The sequence below is a fragment of the Entelurus aequoreus genome, linkage group LG14 (assembly GCF_033978785.1).
Source record: "Entelurus aequoreus isolate RoL-2023_Sb linkage group LG14, RoL_Eaeq_v1.1, whole genome shotgun sequence".
NCBI lineage: Eukaryota > Metazoa > Chordata > Actinopteri > Syngnathiformes > Syngnathidae > Entelurus > Entelurus aequoreus.
The window spans coordinates 15,245,145-15,269,268 of NC_084744.1; the positions used below are offsets into that span (position 1 = coordinate 15,245,145).

Here is a 24,124-nt window from a genome sequence, read left to right on the forward strand (position 1 = left end):
GACTATGACAAAACAAAAAAAAGATAGGATAAAGTATTATTCTCATCTAATTGTGGAATGCACATAACACTGACATGCGACATGCAGTTTCATAAATGCTGCTAATAACAGCTGTTTTTATGTGGAGTCTGAATCGATCGGAGAAAGTGCAATTGGTCCTAATGTTGTTACTGGGTGAATCTATCATGTTTATGTAGGTTTTTTTTCCAAGGTGTCTGGAAAAAAAATGGTGCGACTTCAAGTGTAAATTTTAAAGATAATTATTATGATACTTTTGGAGAGGGTAAGATGTGGTTTAATTTGCAATCTGGGAAGGCCTTCAGAAACGAACATCTTGCACAGAGACTCAAAAAACGGATTATAAAAGTGACTGTGTAGCAAAATTTACACCAAAGCATATCCAATACATATTATCTAGACCACAAGGAGGTATTTTAAATTAAAATCATTATAGGTCCCCTTTACAATTTTTATGTAAAACAAGAACACATATGGTTTATTTTTTATGCATTCTAAATAATAAATTAATGTGATCAAAAGTTCGCTTACAATGGAGCCTATGGGAGTCTCTCTATTTTGCCTACTTAGCCCTTAAAAACATTCAAACACATCCATTAAGGTTTTTTATACACACTGTAAATATATATATATATATATATAATGTAGTAACAGGCACATTTATAATAACATTTAACATTTACGTATTTTGCTCATTTTAAGCATATGTGACGCATTAATTTAAAAAACGCATCACAACGTTTACTTTTTTCTTCAACTACATCACTGATTATTACTCACTGCAGACTTCATGAGAGCCAAAAACATAATAAAACACTACTTACATCACAATGTCTGCTGTCATTATGATGCCGACTGATAGAATCTTGTTATATTCCCGTTTAGATGAAGAATAATTCATAGTCCTCGCGAAGAAAAGGGGTTGGAACCAAGCGTCTTTTTGTGTCTTTCTCGACATTTGCGGTTCTAAATTAGATGCCTTAGTGTACCAACTTGTGGGATTACGTAATTATCATTTTACTATTAAGGTGAGAGGCATTATTTATGATCTAGAGTAAACTTCCACAAGCTCCGAAGCGAGGAACCAGCTCACCGGTCGATTATGTCAACATAGCCACACAAGCTCATGATCGCAGTGTTGCTATGAATAGTTTGTCTGCGTTCACGCTTATAATAACAATATCACTAATACTTGGTTACCGTATATTTCGGACTATAAGTCGCAGTTTTTTTTCATAGTTTGGCCGGGGGTGCAACTTATACTCAGGAGCGACTTATATGTGAAATTATTAACACATTACCGTAAAATATCAAATAATATTATTTAGCTCATTCACGTAAGAGACTAGACGTATAAGATTTCATGGGATTTAGCGATTAGGAGTGACAGATTGTTTGGTAAACGTATAGCATGTTCTATATGTTATAGTTATTTGAATGACTCTTACCATAATATGTTAACATACCGGGCACGTTCTCAGTTGGTTATTTATGCGTCATATAACGTACACTTATTCAGCCTGTTGTTCACTATTCTTTATTTATTTTAAATTGCCTTTCAAATGTCTATTCTTGGTGTTGGGTTTTATCAAATAAATTTCCCCCAAAAATGCGACTTATACTCCAGTGCGACTTATATATGTTTTTTTCCTTCTTTGTTATGCATTTTCGGCCGGTGCGACTTATACTCCAGAGCGACTTATACTCCGAAAAATATGGTAATATTTAAGTCGAGAAATGTAAATGGAGCATTGTTGCCGCTTTTTGGATTGTTATTTATTGGGTTTTATTGGCTGAATAGAGGCACCCCCATTGGCTCCATTTTGAACTGACTTTTATGTATGATTATTTACGAGTTAGAAAGCATTAAAAAAAAATACATCTGTCGTCTTGTCTTTCATAATGATTGTAAACGATAGGCAAAAAAAAAAAAAAAACGCACTCCCCTTTAGAGAGGATACAAAGGTTAGCAACACAACTATGTGAGCTAAAGTGCTTTTTTTTTTTTTTTTTTTTTTTTGCCAAACTGTCTTTCATGAAGTGGTGGGCTTTTTTTTGTACCAAACTGTCCTCCATGAAGTGGTGGGCAAGCTCATCTTACTAAGGTTGGGTCATGTCTGTGAGGAAAGAGGTTTTTACTTGATGGCATCATGAAAACATTGAACTTCAAAAGCAACCGTCAGAGCACCTCTTCACTCAAAAGTGGAACAAAGTAAGGAGAAAATACTGAATATTCTTCTCAGGTTTGGTGCACATTAACAGGCTATAGGGACACATTTCACTTTAAAAAAAATTCATAAGGCATATAAAGGCAATTTGTAAAGATAGAGCGCTCTACGGGTGGTCTCGGGCATTTTCTGGGGGTCAGACAGGGTCTGAGATTAACCCTGACGAAACAAATGCATCCCGGGTAATGTGCCGTTAGTACAAATCTGCTTGTTTCGTCTTCACCCTGCTTCTATTCAGCGTGAAAGGAATACATGGACAAATAAGATGATGTCACTCCCGTCTGGAGCCATTTATTTTCTACGCACCAGACCTGCTTGTCCAAGACTTCTAATGTAAGGTAAAAAAAGAAGGGAATGGGAAGAACATAAGAACATGGGGCAGACTGAGGAAAACGCTTGGAAGACGTCACAGACTGGGCTAAACCACATCTGCTAGTAGTTAATTCAACACAGGGGGAAATAAAACAGCAATGAATGCCCCCCCACCCCCCTTGTTTGCGCTGTTGTCAAGACCGCAGGGACTTGGGTGTGCTCTGTCGACCACCACCGGATTCACATCCATAGGCTCCATTGTCTACAATCTTATCAGTTTTGTCGGTCTCCATCTCCAAACTTTCCCTCTTCTTAGTCACACTAGCACCCTTTTCTTTTGTTCTCGCGGTCTTCCACTATCATTGAAGACAGGAGGGTCTGTGCTGGGGCTCCACCCAGAGCAATGGCTGCACTCCAAAATGAGGCCACTATTGGGGTTGGAAAGACTTAGTGGTCCACTTAATCCAGATTGTTTCAAAACAGTCAACACGCACACGACCAGAGCCTTTTTCATCCAAGCGTCATGGGGGAAACTACCATTGGACTGGTGGCAGTATTAACCAAGATTGTTCAGCGTCACAGTTGCTGAATGTTTTGGTCTCTTTAAAATCTGGGTTGGAGAAGACACAATCAGTCACACAGGATGGTGCTCTTTATGTGTCATAAAAACACGAAGGGCCTGATCTACTAAAGGTTTGCGCAAAATAAAATGCGCTTAAACTTGGTAGCATACACAAAACTGATATACTAAGGTCGTGCGCAGAGGATTGCGTCCATCGAAATGAGCAAAATGGAGAGCGCAATCCATTTATCGTCTCTGTCTTCATTGATCCACAGAATATATGATGCAAATACAATCATTTAGCACAAGCACTGTGATTTATCAAGACTGAAACTGTTCAGCAACCACTTTTTTGCATCCAAATAGCACACCTGGATTGTTCTTGCAAACTGGCACAGTTCCGCACAAACGGCTGTGAGAAAGGAGTGTGAAATTTATTTTTTCTGAATTATATTTATACAGCGCGTTTCTCCACAGACTCAAAGCGCTTTACATAATGAAACCTATTATCTACATCTTTAAGCTACATTTAAAGAGGAACTGCACTTTTTTGGGGAATTTTGCCTATTGTTCACAATCATTATGAAAGACAAGAAGACAATGTGTCTTTGTTTTTTTTCGCTTTCTAGCTTACAAAAATCGGCTTGTTCTAGGTGGCTAGCAATAAATTCTACCTCTAAATCACTTTAAAAATGTATTCAAAAACCGTCAACAATATTTCCTTTATATTCCATAACTCGTATAAACCAAGCTGTAGGGACATTGTTATTGTAAGAGCGAACGCTGAGGAATAATTTTTCTATTGTAGTACCACATTAGCTTGCTTCGGTATTTGCCGTAAAAGTTAACTACGGCAAGAGATAAGCTAGCTTCTACAACAACGCAAAACACGTTTGATTTTAAAATGCATAACACTGCAATATGACACTATTTTGTACGGACTATAAAACATAAACAATCATATTACAGTATCTGTAAAGTAGTAGCCCACATTTCATGTTTTGTTTGTACACACCTGAGTTAGCCAGACAGCGTATGTACTGTAGTTGTAATAACATGCATGGCATGCTGCGTGTATCATGATCGGTATTAAAGTGACTCACTCAATGAACAGTTGTTCGTCTGATCCAGCTGGACGGGGACATTTCCTGTTGATTTTGGGTAAGCAATCCATTTATGTCAAAATAGCTTGTTTCTAGATTCCATATTTGTAGCATCAAAATCGCTTTCATCTCCCTTTCCCGGCTTCCGTCTACTCCAATATCTCACTCTTCCTTTGTGCTGGCTTCTATAAGCAGCAGTATATTTAACTTCAAAAGTATAAGGTTGTAAATCCTAATTTGTCCAAAAATAGTAATCTCTCATAGGCTCCATTGTAAGCGAACTTTTGATCACATGTATTTACTATTTAGAATGCATTTAAAAATAAATAAATCTATCGTCATGTCTTTCATAATGATCGTGAACGATCATTATGAAATTCCAAAAAAAGGGAAGTTTCCCTTTAATTGTTACCCAGACATGAGGGAGATATGTAGTCTTTTAACATAAATCAGAATGTACTTTACACAAAAGCTCCCAAAAGGATGCACATTTGATGCGGCCAGCTTTTGAAGCAAGCGTGGCGGAGTGGATCCAGCTGGCTGGCAAGGTTAATTACACAAGATAATTAAAACTTAAATTTTATGATCAAAATGAGAAGCTTGAGAAGATTCAGGAAGTTGGAGGTTGTTTCTGTGCTGTGGTTGAAGGAGAGAGTTTTCTCCGTACTGGTTCCTCTTTAACTTCGGCGTATAACTGAAAAATATAGCATCTTTTTGAAATTATTTTGTGTCGCCCGAAAATCTGTTTCTCTTCGGGATTACATGAATAGACAAACGGGTCCTTAAAGCAAACAAACAATAACATTTACACTGCCTGAATGTCTCTCGAGTCTCATTTTTTCAACCCAACTGGTCGAGACAGACGGCCACCCCGGGGTTCTGCCCGAGGTTTCTTCCCTAGTGAGCTTTTCCTTTCCTCAATTGCTAATTTTGCAGAAAATATTGGTTGAAATTGTCTGACATTTGAGACATTCAATGGAGTTGAACCTCAACATCTTACTTACTAATGTAAAATTTGTTAATTTAAAAAAAACATGGAAAAAACTAGTGTAAGTCGAGATAAAATGTCATGGCTCCAAGTCCTGCTAACACAAACCTATTACGCCTAACCTACTACACATCTATTTCACCTGACCTACTACACCTAATCTACTAAACACAGACTGTGAATGAAAACAACTCCTGGTTAAAAAAACAATACCACGGCATAAATGTGCAGTCTTCCACTGTAGAGTGTGCATTTGAACACTTGAATTTACAGTGCATACAGAAAATATTTACAGCGCTTAATTTTTTCCACATTTTGTTATGGTTTGGTTTGATTAATTTTGTCCTCAAAATTCGACAGACGGTTCCCCATAAAGTGAAACGTTTTTTTTGTTTTTTTTAATGTTGCAAAACTATTTTAAAAAAATAAAAAATCACATGGACATAAGTATTCAGAGCATTTGCTTAATACTTTGTTGATACACCTTTGTCAGCAATTACAGCTTCAAATATTTTCAATACGATGCCACAAGCTTGGCACACCTATATTTGGGCAGTGTCACCCATTCCTCTTTGCAGGAACTATACAGCTCCATCAGGTTGGATGGGAAGTGTTGGCAACATATTCAAAAAGACTTGAGGCTGTAATTGCTGCCAAAGGTCCATCAACAAAGTATTGAACAAAGGCTGTGAATACTTTTTTTAAATGTATTTTTTTAAAATAAATTTGCAAAATTAAAAAAAAACCTTTTCACATCGTCATTATGGGGCATTCTCTGTAGAATTTTGAGAACAAATATGAATGTCTTCCATTTTGGAATAAGGCTGTAACATAACGAAATGTGGAAAAAGGGAAGCGCTGGGAATACTTTCCAGATGCACTGTTTAGCCTTTTAATTTGAGTGAGGAATGTGAAACTACGCATTAGAAAAGGCTGACTTTCACAATGAAGGATTATCCTTGACACTGGAGTTACAATATAACACTTTAAGTTGGCAGCGCTGCGCCATCATTTGTCATGTCATTTTTAAACACAGCAGTACAAAGAAAACATTCACCAAAAAACAACCATTACTTGATGATTTAGAACACTTTTAATCTTTGTATATTTTTGCACCACTACTAAATCTAACCACCTCTTACGTCCAACCATGTGAGTTGAATTTAGGGCTGTTGGTCATTTGTGTGACTGTTTATGTTTTCTAGTACATAGTGTTGCTAATGATAAGACACTAGTTCAGCTCCTAAAGGACTCACTTTAAGCAAATCTAAGAGCTCAGAAAACAAAATGTGGGGATGTGAAAACCCAACCCTCCCACCATAGGCAGCCAAGTCTTACCTCACCGTTAGCTTCCTTCCCCTTGCTTTAATTGCATGAGCGTGGTGGCTGTGTTCTGTTTAACATCACTCCAGCTATCTAATCCCCCTGCACGATATTTGCCAGGGCTCCATGACTGCGAGTAGAGCTGCAGTAATTAGAGCGAGCTGATAAAGACAAAGGACACATCGTCCCCCTCAAGTTCATATTTCCTCCACCTGGACAGATATTTTTAGCCCACCTTGGGTGAGAGAGAACAGCCTATGGAATTAACATCTACTTCAGCAGTGTCATCTCTGTTCTCCCGCCTGCTGAAGCCTCTTAAGAGGAACTCTCGCCCGTGCACGCTTTGACTTGACAACTGCAATTTTTATGATTCATTGCTGGTCTTTCTAGGTAAATTAACCACTCCACTCTTGTCACCGCAAATGATGCGGGACAACAGATGTGAAAGTATAAGAGCATAGACCTCTACTACGCTTGCTTGCTGGTTGTCATTTCACACTGCACATGCAAGTTTTATTTCAGCCTTTTTTTAAAGGTAATGCAATTGTTCATTTTGAGCAGCAAATGTGTACACCATTTTCAAGTGAAATAGGGGAAAAAAATTAGTAAAGCTGTGTTTTCGATAATAATGCTAAAATACCATGGTAAAAACAAAACCATGGTGATGACTTCAGGGGAGGTGCAACAGCTTAAGAAAAATAAATAACTTTTTTACAAACCTGTTAAATATGTTTAACGTTACATTTTAGAGGTAAATAAAGGCATTTTTAGTGTCACACCCCGCCTCGGGTGAAGGTGATGTAACCTTTGTAAACCGGACTTTTAAACCAAGGATGGCAAGGCCCGCAGTTGTAAACAGTTTACAAACATTAATTTAGACCCCAAAGTGTCAAAGGTGAAAAACAATCAACAGGAAACCAAGCACCAAAATCTCAGTAGATGTTTGGTGATGCATGGAGACCTGAGCTCCTGGTCAGGACAGAGAACCTCCTCTGGCAGTGACAGACAGCAGACTGTCATAAAAATTGCATTTTTCCACTTAAATACCCCCAATTTGACAGGGGTGATTGAGAATGCACTTATTTGGTAAAATACACCATAAATAAACCATCACAAGTCTAAAGTATTCACATAGTACATTTGAGCTTGTAGATCAGTCATTTTTGCTACAGTGAATCAGGCTTGGAGATCATAACTTTTAAATGTCCAGTGTGCTTCTCTAACACTCAGCTTTTGAGAACCAGGCAGATGTGTTCATCTATTTAAAACCCTCAGCCCCACCCTGACTCTTTTAGCCACCAGTTTAGTCATGGTGAGTGACAGGTTGTGATTTGTTTGTTGAGTGAATGCTTTTCACTGACTAAAGAGATTGAGCATTTGTTGTTTGTCCATGTTGTGCTTCCTAACAAATGTGCGCGGTTTGAGAGGAAGTTAAGGGCAAACAGTGACAGTGGGGGAGGTGTGGTCAAACTGTCACATTTAGATTCAATAGTAAGAGTAGGGCTGCAACGGTTCATCAATTAAATCAATTTTAAAAAAGTGATGAGTGTAATCAATAAAAATGTAGGAAATCCACACGCCCCCCGCCTTAAAGTACACATGAAAGCGGTGTTTTGTAGGTGCCGTGATCTGTACGGTGGCGAACTGCGGATATTTGAAAAAAACGTAAGTTTTATTAATGCACACATGAGGTTAAAAGTGCAATTTCAATGTTGATGATGTGCATTTATTAGAAAAAATATCATTATTATTATTTCCACTATTATAAATATTTTCCTAAAACACACCTTTAAGATATAAAGTGTGTTTTATACGATTACTCGATTAATTGAATAAACTAATCGATTAATTGATTACTAAAATAACCGATAGCTGCAGTCCTTAGTAGAAGTAAACAGTCTTGGGTGAGCAGAAAAAAACACCAAATAGGATTCAGTGGTGAGGGTCATTGTGTGCCACAATTTGAAATTCCAGCTTTAAAAACACCACAAAACATCCTTTTGAATGCACAATTGTATATTTCCCCGGCAACATGGATGCACTTGTCTATTCTTGGTATACCGAGGGCCATAACTAGCATTTGACAAATACCGAGGTCGAAAATTGGTTGTGCAAGAGGAACTTGGAAAGGCTGAAATCATGGGTATCCTAGCACCATATAAATTGTATTACCTAGAGCAACACAATGAAGTTCCAGAATAACAAAAGCTTTAACTGAGTTGTAAATATCTATCACTCATCTAACATCTTTGATAACCAGCAAAAGTCCACGTTTTTAATATCGTGAAGTTTAGCATAGCAAAAAATGTTTACATCATTAAAACAAACATTAAAAAAAACATACAACATTTTCAACCACGACCAGGGTTCAAAACCCAAGATCTTCAGCTTTGCACTACAAGTACTAATGACGTTTGCAACGAGGCCACCGGAAGTAATGGAGAACATTTTGCCTTTATATTTTAATCAGTGACAGAGCATGACGTGGCCAGGAATACGTTTGGGGTAAAATATTATATGAAGCGCTTTGTCATTCAACAATTTACATTTTAATGTGATTATTTGCGCAAAGCGCCCTGCCCTATGCGCAGCGCATGTTCTGCATTTAGGGCAGGGCGGCACCTGACTGACGCGATGACAGAATCATACAGACAGCGTTTCACATCAATTTCATTCAGGTGAAAGCAACCTTAGTTACATCAGTATGATTTAATGTCAATGTTATGTTGACAGCACATTTCAGATCGAATAATGTTTAAAATAAAAGTGGACTTCTTTGTTGTTGCAGTTGTAGCGGGCTGTGCACGACCAAAGATCATATAGTGAGAGAGAATGATCTACCGCATGGTGAAGTACAGCGCACACAATGTGCTACACAAAGTACATCTACAGTCAGTCATATCATCATCCTTTTGTCACCTAAAAAAAATACAGAGGACATGACCTCGGTGTCTTCAATGGTAGTTACGGCCATTGATTATTGGATTCTCAACAATATGTACTTTGGGTCATAGACAAACTATCAAGAACCAATACAACTTTCTCATCCTTTGTAGACCATTGCTGTATAAGAATATACATCATCTCTATGAGCAGTCAGTCTTTATTAGCTTACACTGGAAATACCTTCTCTCACTCCATCCAACTTATCCTCTGTGCAGTCCAAGTATCTCTAATGACAACTAGCACACAGCCTGCTAGCTCACCCGAGACTTCTGCTGCAACTTCTTGACCTCCTTAAGACAGTGTACTGGTATGCCAGTTCAGGCTCTTCCCACGGCCAGACAACACGCCATATATTATCAGGGTAATTACCTTCGGAGAACAGATGCCACCCCATTACCATTGTGGCTTTTCATTGGACAAACCCTGGCAGGAGCGAGCCAATCCCTGCAGATTGTGATCGGGAATAAGGAACAAGGTTGGCATACAATAGGACTTTCTCCGGGGCAGTTAGGCAGGCAAAGGTGGGAGAAAGCAATGAAAGGTCAGCACAGGGAGGGGATTGCGGGACGTTGAGTCATTCATGGCAACCATCCAAGAGCTTAACGATATGTGTATGTCTTTCCTTTATTACCTCTGACATAGAGGTCATGTTGTTACCGTCTTAGTTTGTTTACACCAAAATTATTAATTTAACTGTGGTGTGGAATGGATCGAGCCATGTTTTATTTATCATTGTGGCAATTTTGATACCAGAGTAGACGGCAAACATAACTACACTATATTGCCAAAAGTATTTGGCCACCCATCCAAATGATCAGAATCAGGTGTCCTAGTCACTTGTGTATAAAATGTATACAATCAAGCACTTAGGCATGGAGACTGTTTCTACAAACATTTGTGAAAGAATGGGCCGCTCTCAGGAGCTCAGCGATTTCCAGCGTGGAACTGTAATAGAATGCCACCCGTGCAACAAATCCAGTCGTGAAATTTCCTCGCTCCTCAATATTCCAAAGTCAACTGTGGGCTTTATTATAAGAAAATGGAAGAGTTTGGGAACAACAGCAACTCAGGCACCAAGTGGTAGGCCACGTAAACTGACAGAGAGGGGTCATCGGATGCTGAAGCGCATAGTGCAAAGATGTCGCCAACTTTCTGCACAGTCAGTTGCTACAGAGCTCCAAACTTCATGTGACCTTCCAATTAGCCCATGTACATTCTGCAGAGAGCTTCATGGAATAGGTTTCCACGGCCGATCAGCTGCATCTAAGTCATACATCACCAAGTGCAATGCAAAGCGTCGGACGCAGTGGTGTAAAGCATGTCGCCACTGGACTCTAGAGCAGTGGAGACGCATTCTCTGGAGTGATGAATCACACTTTTCCATCTGGAAATCTGATGAACGAGTCTGGATTTAGAGTTTGCCAGGAGAACGGTACATTTCGGACTGCATTGTGCCGAGTGTGAAATTTTGTGGAGGAGGAATTATGGTGTGGGGTTATTTTTCAGAAGTTGGCCCTTTAGTTCCAGTGAAAGGAACTTTGAATGCTCCAGGATACCAAAACATTTTGGACAATTCCATGCTCCCAACCTTGTGGGAACAATTTGGAGCGGGCCCCTTCCTCTTCCAACATGACTGCGCACCAGTGCACAAAGCAAGGTCCATAAATACATGGATGACAGAGTCTGGTGTGGATGAATTTGACTGGCCTGCACAGAGTCCTGACCTGAACCCGACAGAACACCTTTGGGATGAATTAGAACGGAGACTGAGAGCCAGGCCTTCTCGACCAACATCAGTGTGTGACCTCACAAATGTGCTTTTGGAAGAATGGTCGAAAATTCCTATAAACACACTCCGCAACCTTGTGGACAGCCTTCCCAAAAGAGTTGAAGCTGTAATAGCTGCAAAAGCTGGACCTGCGTCATATTGAACCCTATGGGTTAGGAATGGGATGGCACTTCAAGTTCATATGTGAGTCAAGGTAGGTGGCCAAATACTTTTGGCAATATAGTGTATATTCCCTTTACGAACAATTCCCTATTAAGCTTTGTTCTTCATGATATGCCAATTGATGCTACGCTTCACTAAACTCAGGAAGAGAACTAACATTGGCATCACATTATATTACAGCAACATGACTGGTCTAGTAAGTACGTCTCCTAGCAACCACTGCACATGACATTCTAAACGGGTTACTGTAATTAATGAACAAACAGCTTGGCCTTTTTCAATTGGTAATTTCTCGTAACAACAGTTTACTACCGAGGAGGATGTGGCCCTTATTTGACTCTGTGACATGTACCAAAGGTCTTGTTTATCATGGCGGAAACACCTTCAACCACATTATTTCTTACCAATTAATTTATGTGCAACTTATATGACTGCTGTGAAACAAGAAGGATGCAACTTACTTATTTCTTATTTATTTTTTTCCACTTTTACCACTATTACACACTACTGTTTGTTAGTGGGTTTACTTAGTACTTTTGTTTATCATTGTGGAAACAGAAGCCAACTGAGTGTAATTTGCATAATTGGCCCAGATGAACATAAAACATGAATAGCAAAACAAATATGTTCACCAAATACAAATCAAGTTTCTTGTTTTTGTGTGGTTTTTTTTTTTGAGAATCGGGGTGCGTTGGTGTAAGGTTTTGTCAGCACCAGCTACTCACTGAGAAGAATATGTGTGCTTTAATGTTAGACTCAAACTTTAAAAGTGTCCAATGACACTCGAAAAGGAGCTTGATTTGTCGCGAGTCGCTTTTTTTGAAAAACAGAATCTAGAGGAGTCTGAATACTATGAAGTAGATAAGTTGGTAGCACATCCTCTGTCAGGGACAGGTGTCGTTAAAGCAGAGTTACGATGCCAACTATTGTGCAGAGTTGGAACAACAAGCTACCGTCACATACAGTCCCGTTATAATGTGTTTAAGAGTAGTGCAAAAGGCTGCACCAAAATGTATACATGGCTGCCTAAATTTATCCATGGCAATTTACACACTAATTAGCCGTCTTCCACAAACATTACTGTTTATGTTAACTACAGTAATATGTACAGTAATACACCACTTTTGCCACCTACAGTACTGAAGTGGAAAAGTATTGGCCTCAACTAAGCAATAATCGTATTTTTGTTTGCTTTCATTAACAACAATAACCACTTAACACTTACTGCAAATGGCCCCACTCTGTCAATCACTACCGTGCATTATCATTGGCTCTGTGACAGGGGTGTCAAACATACGGCCCGCGGGCCAGATCAGGCCTGCGAACAGGTTTTATCCGGCCCGCGAGATGAGTTTGCTAAGTATAATAATGAGCCGAGATTTTTGAATGAAACAAACTGCTGTTCTAAATGTGTCCACTATATGTCGCAAAAGCAATTCTTTGTATCTTTGTAGATTATGCTACATATGAAAAAAAAAAAAAACACATGATGTTAGTGCACCAGTCGAGGAAAATGAGCAAACTACATAAATAACATCCTATAATTTGATTGTGATATATTTTTTTTATCTTGATAGATTGAAAATTAACACCAATGAGTTGACTGATGAACATTATCACATAATTTATTCAGAAAGTATAAATAACGACAAATAAAGATAGAATACTATTAACCGTAACATGTAAGTGTAAAAAACAAAACAACAACAACAACATACATTTTTAAACAAAGAAAACAATCTGACGTTGTCTTTATTTTTAAGTTATCGTGGTGTGATTTTACCAGTCCGGCCTACTTGGGAGTAGATTTTTCTCCATGTGGCCCACGATCCAAAATTAGTTTGACACCCCGGCTCTATGACCTATGTAGTGCCATTCAAGTGTTTTTATATCTCTGTAATTAGGTGACAGACAGTCAATATGACGGCAAAATAAATGCAGTTTACTTCCTCTGTATGTGACTCAAGGTCAACAGGGCAGTAAACAACGAGAAGCCAGGTGTTCAACAGCTGAGACTGTGAGGTCATCAAACAAACACTTGCGCGTGCACGCTTTCCTGTTTCCAACATGGACAAAAAAGAAACAGAAAACACATTATAGCTCACCATTGTTCCACTAGTCATCAAACTACAATCCACGACATCTCTCCACAGTGTGACGCCCATAAGGTGAGCATTCTTGAGACCTATCTTGAGCGTGCAAACAAACACACATGCTGCCTGACTGACCACCCAAATGCACTGTTTGGAGACCATTAGAGCAGCTGCCAAGCATCCCCAGCAGTAAGTGCAAAGTGTAGGTGGAGCAGCGCTGATGAAATGTACACAAGCTCGGTCCTTCCTTCTTTTCTTTTCACAGCTGCCTGCCATTCACATGTCACTCCTTTATATATAGCACCCTTTTCCTGAGCCACTTTACCTTGCAAACTTCACTTGTTTTGAATAACAGTGCCTACTGCAACAAGTAACAATGATTGGTACCACATTCCATAAACATCTGATGACATTTAACAACCCCCGGGGAAGAAAATAAACGCTTGAGAACGCGTGATAACTTCACATCAAACTACCGGTTCCAGGTGTTTTCTTCTTGTAAATCAGGGGTTTAAAACTCGTTTTAATTGATGGCCACATCGCAGTTACGGACGCCATCAGAGTGAATAATATATGATAAAACAATGTATAAGGATTTGCCTCATATTACATTATTTCCTATGTATTTGATTATTGTATCTTTTTTTACGTTTGCTTCTAAAATGTTTTTTGATTTTACTGTAAAAAAAAACATGCAACTCAGTTGCTAGTATTTTGTCGTAAAATTTGCAGTGTTTTTTGTAACATATTACTGTAAATGGACTGAAAAAACTGTACCACTGTTTTTTTTACAGTAAAATCTACGGTTGTTTTATAGTATATTACTGTAAATGACACAAAAAAAACAGTACCAAAGTTGTTTCACGGTTAAAAGAAACTGGCAGCTCAGTCGGCAGAATTTTACTGTTAATTCTGTTGTCATTTTTATAGTGTACATAACTTGCTTTGAAATCATAAGTCAGGCAGATATTTAGATATTTATTTTGATTTGAACAAAACAATGTTTTTCAATGTATATTAATATTTTATTGCATTATTAGATACTAATAAAGCTTAAAATATATGAATATAAAAGATATGCATGCAGTACAAGTATTTTTAAGAAAATATTCTTTATTAAAGCATATCATAAAATTTCCTGATTTTTGCGGACCACATAAAATGATCTGGCCCCCGACGTTGAGTTTGACACGTTTTCTAACTCAGTCATTCTCAAACTGTGCGGGCGCCATCTAGTTGTACAACAAAAACAAAAACTTGGTTAAAGTACAGTGTTTTACATTTATATTTATATATTTGTCTTATATTCAAACAGTGTTACTGTTCAAACTATGTGTATTGTTACAGTGTGCAAACATATTAATATACCTGTTAAATAAAAACGTGGCCTTGTTTTTAATCAATACGTAGGCCTACTGCGCTACTGTATTTTAATGTTAATCTTTATGGTGGTACTTGTATAGCCAATTTTTTTCTGAGATGGTACTTGGTGAAAAAAGTTTGGGAACCAATGTCATATATCATTCAGAATGTGTTTTAAATTGCAAAATATGAGCATTATTAATGGTGCAGTAGTGCACCAATTACTACAATTAGTAAGTGTGCCATACTCCATTAGCCTTTAGTGACATTTTAGAGCAAACCTGTGGAAAATACTGCATAAATACTCTGATAACATGACCATAACCTGACAATTCTGACTGTTTTTCTATTCTAAATCATTCGGCGTGTGGCTTTAGGATATTGAATGCGACTTTTTAGCCAAGTTTAAACTTACCTCTGCGTGAGAGTGAGCCAAGGCTAGCAGAAAGAGCACAGCGACACCCCGCAACATCTGGTCGAGGAAGCGAAAAAAAAGTCAGGTTTAAGCAGCAGGAACTAACATTTGAAGCGGTTGTATGTACTAAAATTCGCTTTTTTAGTGTAAAAATGAAACGAGGTAAGTCGTCGTCGCTGCTACGTTACCGTTAAGTAGAGAGCTGCTCGGATGGGCGACAGAGAAGTAGACCAGAGAAGAGGTTTCGACGACGGCTTGGAGGAAATTGGAGGAGCTTTGAGGAATTCGAGTTGGTCTTCAGTGTTTTCTCCTCCTCTCCCGGCAAAAGGACCAATGGAAATGTCTCTATTTTTTCCTTCTGGGAACGTTCACTGAGAAGGGGGAGGAGGAAGAAGAGGAATTGATGTGTGGAAGAATGACATTAAATGAACGTGCAGTAAGTAATGTAGCTTAAGTTAACTATCATAAAAAAATGTAAACATCATTAAATATCACCATAAAACGACATTTATTATGCTATATTATACTCATGCCGGGTTTTTTTCTTTTTTCTTTTTTTTACTGTTTTTGACGTCTACACATATTAGCAAGAGTAGGCTGACCATATTGTGAAATCCCAAAAAGAGGACACATATATGCGTGCCAAGGCAGGGACTAGGTGAAAATTTGCCAATGATACTCGAACTTGCTTTATAAATAATATACCGGTAGTTATTTAAATAAAGCATTTTTTCTCCTCTGTTGACAGCAGTGTTGGCGCTAGGAATTTTCAAAATGGGGTCCCAGGGACCCCTTCAAGTCATAAAAATGGGGTCCCACAGTAAATTATTGGGGCCCCACTTTTTTGTAAGCGTTTTGAAAAAAAATTATAAACGTATGCATTATCCTGTTATATTATATATTGTGTTTTGGAAAAAGGTTGTCATAAATGTTACTTCATTCATTAAAAAAAATAAATAAATAAATAAAACAAATGCGTATACATATGTAAATGTATTCAGTTATAAACATTCAATCACTTTCTTCTTTCCTTCATGGATCTAAACTTTGCCGCTCCTGGTGGTTTTTTCTATGTTTTTATTTAATAAGTTGTAGGTGTATTTATTTCAGTATAAAAGTGTAAAAAGTGTTTTGCTTGGGTCATGAAATGATGATAATGGTGTGCCAGGGCATACATACATTTTATATTTAACGCTTAAATCTCTGGAGTCTACATCAACTTCAGATCTATCCCTCATTTCAAAATGTTTTATTTTTTTTTATGTTGTTTTTTTGTTTGTTTGTTTTCCGCCCTTTTTTGTCAAACAAAACTATGGTTTTAATGGCAAACACACAAAATATGCAAAATCTTCCACCAAAAATATTTTTCAAAGTGGAATACTTGATGTGAAGAAATGGGAACATTGGATAGGTCAATAATTCATAATAACATTGATTTTGATTCAATATTATGTTTTGAGCAATGACAGTTTGAAAGAAAAAAAACAGCTTTGTTTTCTTCGTCAACATTTTTCTAAATTACATTTCACCTTCAAGCTTTTTTATTTCACTTTTGTTATGTTTTTGTTTATTTTAATAGTATTTTTAGAATGTGCCGTGGGCCTTTAAAATATTTGCTGTGGGCCGCAAATGGCCTCCGAGGTACACTTTTGACACCGCTGCTATAGATAATAAAAAATTACATCCGATAAATCTATGGATAAAAAGCAGAGCCTGGCGACGCATACGCGTTTATCATAACTATCTCACTCTCTCTGTCTCTGCCCCTCCCTCACGAATGCTGCTGCGCGCACAATTTGTTTGTTTTTTTAACCCCTTCTTAATCCTGGACGTACATTGAAAATACACGCAACCCTAACTCAAAATGCCGGACATTTGAGGCATTTAAGAAATCCCGCCCGGACAGCCCGGACAGGCCCGCAAAAGACGACATGTCCGGGGAAAAGAGGACGTATGGTCAGTCTAAGCAAGAGGTCACATGGAGAAATACAACAAAACCGTGACTGCTAACATTACAACAAAAATAGAAAATAGCCTACAACTATTATTCTCACAGTAGTCAACCAAATAAAACCGATCGCTTCCTGTCTACACAAGAGTAACCTGTGATACGATATTATGACATTTTGCCATAACATTAAAAAACACTGATATATATTGCTAATACAGCCATGACTGTAATTTACATTTACCAACAGGTTGTGGTCAAAATAGTTTAAAAGTCCAGACAACAGAAATGTAATAATTATATATCCTCAAAGCTTTGTAACTACAGTCGTTGTTACAAAGACGACACAGCGACAGGAATAAGTTCAACAGGTTTATTGAACTTAATTGTGTGTTGGAGTGTGTATGCTACTACGAGTGTGTAGTGTAAGACGATGTGAATAAGTAACAATGTAAATGTTACCAGAGGGTGTTGTTCGTGCGTGTTGGATGAATTGTCCACAAATCCAGAGGGGCAAGGCAAGAAGGCAGTCCGTGAGCAAGGGAGAGGTTGGGGCTGGAGAGAGGCGTCGAGGTCCGTGTCCGAGCGGGGGTCGAGGATCGAGGTAAGCAGTCCAAAATCCGGAGGGAAGTCCAAGGGAACGAAGCGCACATCTCGATCACTGGAGACGGAGGGATAACTGCGAGGAACACAGAAGACATATAAGACATGGGCAGAGGAAAAGCACAGAGAGCAGGCACGAGGAGGGAAGCTAGAGACAGGACGCTTACTACAGAGAGTGAACTACGTTCCGGCACTGGATCTTCGGGTCCGCTGGTCTTTATGTTGTCTGCCCTCATCAGATCCAGGTGTGCTGATTGTCGATTGCCTGCAGCCGTGCAGGTGCGTGGCCGCGATGCAGGAAGAGTGAGCAGGGGCGTGTCCCGGGGCGCTCCTAGCGGAGCTGCCGGCGGCGCTTGCTGCAGATGGCATGAGGGATTGCGCATGCCCCGTGACAGTCGTCCCTCGTTCATTGTGCTTAATTGGTTGCAAACATCAATGGGACAAATTAATTTCCACGAAGAAGTAATTATTCATTAAAAATCTAATATTTTCATAGCAAGAGCATTGAAAACCTTTTTAAGACCTTCTAAATACATTTCCAACATAATAAAAGCCCTCGAGACATGGAATAACACCCTTTTGTCACCTTTAGACTTGTTTATACCAATATAGTAATGCTGCTTGAGGCTGAGCCAATCCGTGGCCAAGATACCGAACAGCGCACTCTGAGTGGGTTGGTCTCATCCAGTGGCCAATAGTTTATTTAGCCATTTTTATGATTGAAAATGATTAATTTAGGACGGGATTACATTTTAGAATATGCTTTAAAGAAATACCTTTTTTTAAGTCCACTATGTGGTGAATATTTGAAGCGCAATGTGGGAAGGGACAAGTGTAATAGCATACTTGCCAACCCTCACGATTTTATCCCGGGAAAGTCCCACATTTCTGTGCCCCTTCTGGAAATCTCCCGGGGCCACCATTCTCACGAATTTCTCCCGATTTCCACCCAGACAACAATATTGTATTGCTACACCATGCGTAACTGGCCAGACAATAATAACGCTTATATTCATATGAATGAATATGAATTAATACAAGTCATACAATCTTATAATTGTAATCGTTTCAATAACCCTCATGGCCCTTTCTGAAAAAATGGTTTGGTCCACACCAATGTTACCTCCAAGGTGCGTGCCTGCATGCGAAATTGCGCACTGCTCCCTATTCTGTACCATTTTCCACAAGTGGTCACAACAGATAAAACAATGACGACATCAGCCTTCCCATTTTTGAAAAACAAAGTTATGTCCATCTATAGTTATAAGCTAATGCTAACGAGTAAGACTTGATGTTTTGGGCAGATCTTCCAAGGTTCACTGTACATTTGCTATGCCAACCAATGGCGGGAATGCTTGTAACCCAACTTTTTGCTTGTAAGTTAAAGCATTACAAATAGCCGAGAGACAGCTCCCATCTCAAAACCTTTTTAAGTTAGGGCACTCTTAAGTTGAGGTTTCACTGTATACCCGAAAAGATCCATGCCATGTATCCATCATCAGAGGTTTTGTCTTCGTACAATAAATCTTTGTGTTTTTAATAATTTGCATAATTGACATAGTCACAACTGCATGTCCTCCTGTCTTACCATTCATCAGGAAATGTGCCATTTGAGAGCCTTTTCAACATGCTATTAAATAAATATAATTGAAAAATATAAAAAGTAATCAACAAAAAATAACATGTTGATTGAATATCAAATTACCCCCAAAGTATGGTATCTGTTCGGATTAATGGTTGATAGATGACAACACAAGGATGCAAAATAATGCAACAGTACACAAACATCATTAAGTACAGTACACCTTTCACATGTCAGCAAGTATTTTTTTATTACTTTATACTGTCTAGTCTTAAGATACAATAATACAGAAAGTCAACTTGGCTATATTTTAGAGTGGTCAGTGTACAGCCTGTAGTGCAGTGTACATTTATTATGCACTAAAAATGACCCAACAGAGGCGCTCTTTTATAACAGCGATAAACAAAGTATACACGTACAGTACAGGCCAAAAGTTTGGACACACCTTCTCATTTCAATGTGTTTTCTTTATTTTCATGACTATTTACATTGTAGATTGTCACTGAAGGCATCAAAACTATGACACCTGTGAAGTGAAAACCATTTCAGGTGACTACCTCTTGAAGCTCATCGAGAGAATGCCAAGAGTGTGCAAAACAGTAATCAGAGCAAAGGGTGGCTATTTTGAAGAAGCTCGAATATAAAACATGTTTTCAGTTATTTCACCTTTTTTTGTTAAGTACATAACGCCACATGTGTTCATTCACAGTTTTGATGCCTTCAGTGACAATCTACAATGCAAATAGTCATCAAAATAAATAAGACCCATTGAATGAAAAGTTGTGTCCAAACTTTTGGCCTGTACTGTATATACAGTATATATAGCTAGCTACGGCTCAAGAATGTACACATGACCAGGATCACCAAGGCAGTTTCTCTCCTTTGTAGGTCTGAAATGGGCCATGATTCTTCTCGCTCAGTCCACCAATCACAAACAAGAGAGCTACTGTAAAGCTCAGGTAAGGAAATAAATACTCTCTTCAGAACTCATTCTATTTCTAAGACATGGGAGCAGTGGGGACGTGGCCGGGGCGGGGTTAATATGACATCATCGTATAATTTGCATAATTGGCTGGATCGGTTCGCAGCCGAGTGTGAAGCGACTGGGATGGGAATCAGCACCTCCACCGGATCGGTGCGGCGTCTTCAGTAATGCGGACGCCGTATCGATCCGTTGTGGTGAAGAAGGAGCTGAGCCGGAAGGAGAAGCTCTTAATTTACCGGTCGATCTCACCTATGGTCATGAGCTTTGGGTTATGACCGAAAAGACAAGATCACGGGTATAAGCGGCCAAAATTAGTTTCCTTCGATGGGTGACGGGGCTCTCCCTTAGAGATAGGGGGAGAAGCTCTGTCATCCGGGAAGGTGTTTTGGGCACGTCCGACCGGTAGGAGGCCACGGGGAAGACCCAGGACACGTTGGGAAGACTATGTCTCCTGGGTACGCCCATACTTACAAACCTTGAGACCTCCAATATCGGGGGGGGGGGGTATACAGTGCTTTTGAAGGAAAAGCACTGTACTTTTCAATGAAGATAACTTTAAAGTGGTCTTAACTTTAAAGAAATACACTCTATACATTGCTAATGTGGTAAATGACTATTCTAGCTGCAAATGTCTGGTTTTTGGTGCAATATCTACATAGGTGTATAGAGGCCCATTTCCAGAAACTATCACTCCAGTGTTCTAATGGTACAATGTGTTTGCTCATTGGCTCAGAAGGCTAATTGATGATTAGAAAACCCTTGTGAGATCATGGTCACACATCTGAAAACAGTTTAGCTCGTTGCAGAAGTTACAAAACTGACCTTCCTTTGAGCAGATTGAGTTTCTGGAGCATCACATTTGTGGGGTCAATTAAACGCTCAAAATGGCCAGAAAAAGAGAACTTTCATCTGAAACTTGACAGTCTATTCTTGTTCTTAGAAATGAAGGCTATTCCACAAAATTGTTTGGGTGACCCCAAACTTTTGAACGGTAGTGTATATATATATAAATACTTGACTTTCAGTGAATTCTAGCTATATATATATATATATATATATATATATATATATATATATATATATATATATATATATATATATATATATATATATATATATATATATATATATATATATATTTTATTATATATATAAATAAAATAAATACTTGAATTTTAGTGTTCATTTATTTACACATGTACACACAAACACACAACACTCATCTACTCATTGTTGTACTTGAAAGTACAATGCTTTGTTAAGGGTTGAATTGTCCATCCTCTTTCTATTCTCTGTCACTATTTTTCTAACCATGCTGAACACCCTCTCTGATGATGCATTGCTGTGTGGCACGCACAAAAGTGCTTTCATCAAATGCACGAGAGTGTGGAATCTTCCATCTCTCCCTAGCATGGCCCAAAACCGGTCAATCCTTGCTTCCTGGGGAAGATCTACCCTGGCAAGCAATTGGTACTCCAGTACTTGTACCCGGAGGCTGGTCAGGTCCAATCGCAGCTGCGGCAGACTTTTTTTTTTTGGGGGTGTGGCCTCCAGCTCCGGCTGAATACCGGGAGTTTGTCGGGAGAAAATCTCTGTCGGGAGGTTGTCGGGAGAGGCGCTGAATATCGGGATTCTCCCGCTAAAAACGGGAGGGTTGGCAAGTATGGGTACGCCTCCTGGGAACGCCTCGGGATCCCCCGGGAGGAGCTGTACGAAGTGGATGGGGAAAGGGAAGTCTGGGCTTCCCTGCATAGGCTGCTGCCCCCGCGACCTGACCTCGGATAAGCGGAAGAAGATGGATGGATGGATGGATAGATGGCTGTGAGGCCTTTATTGTTTTAAAAAAAAATTATTTAAAAAATGTATACATATATTTAGAGTCACATTTGTGTTATTAGTTATTGTCATCAACATATCTTTTTCTCGCCTTTTTGTTCTATTGGTTCTTTTTTAATCATTGACAGTGTGGACAATAAAATACTTTTCGCACTCACCGCTTTTGTCGTCAGCGCTTTTTGTAAACCACGACATATACGTATAATGTCCCGCTAGGTAGCAACTTTAAAAATAATTTTTTGGGACGTGTTGTAAAAGCAGCGTGCTGAGACGAATGTCAGCCAGCCAGGCACGGAAGAAAACTCTCCATGGCAACTGCTGCTGTAACGTTTACTCGTTGAGAAATGTGTCTCTGCTTGCATCGAGCCCGGTCGATGTCCCGCCCCCGAGAGCCATATACCCCACTGTGATTCTTTCAGCTCCACACACAACACTGTAAAGTGCCATTCATATAAAACTTGCGGGCCGCACTAACATTTAACTTTCACAAAATATCATCTCGGGGGCAGCATTTGGCCAGCGGGCCACAAGTTTGAGACCCCTGCTTTAGACACTCTGTGAGGGTACCATTTAAAGAAGTGGGCTCTCTTCCCCCATCTGAGCTGTACAAAACTCCCCAGAAAAGACAGGTTAAATACTGATGCCCTATGAATGCTCATACTCTCTGAAACACATTATCCTCTTGCTTCAGCAAAAGGAAGGAAGGCCTTTGTGTGATAACAAAATTAGAATTCCAACACAATGGACATATGAGTGCCTTCTAGCAAAAAAAAAATAGCAGACCCTAACTCCACTATAGGCAGCTAATTAGTGATAATTCCTTACCTTTATGCCTTTTATAATCTCAGCCTATGAATCAAGAAGCTCACTTGCTGCTTTTCCATATCCACCAGCAGCTTCCCCCTGAACCTTAAGGTTATGCACATAAGCACAATCCTTAAACAGTATGAACCAACCCTTACAGTGGATGTACAGTATATGTACAGTATGTCTATATGTATGTACAGTATATGTACAGTATGTCTATATGTATGTTTGTACAGTGGATGTATATGTACAGTATGTGTATATGTATGTTTGTACAGTGAATGTGCGTGTGGATGTACAAACTTTAATTGTGTAGGTATGTACTGTATTTGTGTATGTACTGTATGTGGGAGCGTAGTCACCCATGTGTGCGCGTATGTATGTATACAGTATATGTATGAATAATTGTGTGTATATGAGTATTTATGTGTATTTGTGTGTACAATATATTTGACTCCCAGTGACTGGGAATTCGACTATTTGAAGACAAACCTACAAGGTACAGTTACACGTAAATCTCACAGATGATTAAACACAGGATAAAATGGCAATTGCCTTTGTGCAGGCACATACATGTCAACACCAGAGCATTAAACCTGGCTAAAGGCTATGAATAGGTCATAACCACCTCTGTGACATCACTGGCATCCACTAATTGAGCATGTGGGCTTTGGATTATAATTTTGGACGCATCGTCAGTAGTGTTCTGTTAGATCACAGGGTGTTTTGGCCTTTAATCACTATACACCTTCACTACAGGCGGCCAGCCACAGGTTGATCAGACCTGAACCTGCGTCAATCTACTTAGTCATGAGAGTCACATTGCACCATATTTCGATACCTTTTTTTTGCATGGGATGACACATCCGGCACCAGCTCTAGCACTTGGCAGAGAAATAAGCTGTCAAGCAGACAGTCTCTAGGTGATGTTCCAATTTTCCATGCCAACAAAGCATTAAGAAGGTGCTCTAATGAACCGTAAGGCTCCACTTTTAAAAATGCGCTAGCTCGATGCTAATTTACATTGGATATGCTATAGACTTGCTACCAATTAGCATTAAC

At 39.0% G+C, this 24,124-nt stretch overlaps 1 protein-coding gene across 1 annotated transcript in view; it reads right to left on the bottom strand.

Moving 5' to 3' along the window:
- The window catches only part of LOC133664440 (follistatin-related protein 1-like), a 47,459-nt gene extending 31,763 nt beyond the window's left edge, over window positions 1-15,696 (bottom strand). The window contains exons 1-2 of the mRNA XM_062069072.1: window positions 15,490-15,696; window positions 15,302-15,358 (exon numbers count right to left, since the gene is read on the bottom strand). Of these exons, the coding sequence (XP_061925056.1) occupies window positions 15,302-15,358 (57 nt within the window). The 5' untranslated portion in view covers window positions 15,490-15,696. The remainder of the gene's footprint in view (window positions 1-15,301; window positions 15,359-15,489) is intronic.
- Window positions 15,697-24,124: the final 8,428 nt, after the last annotated feature.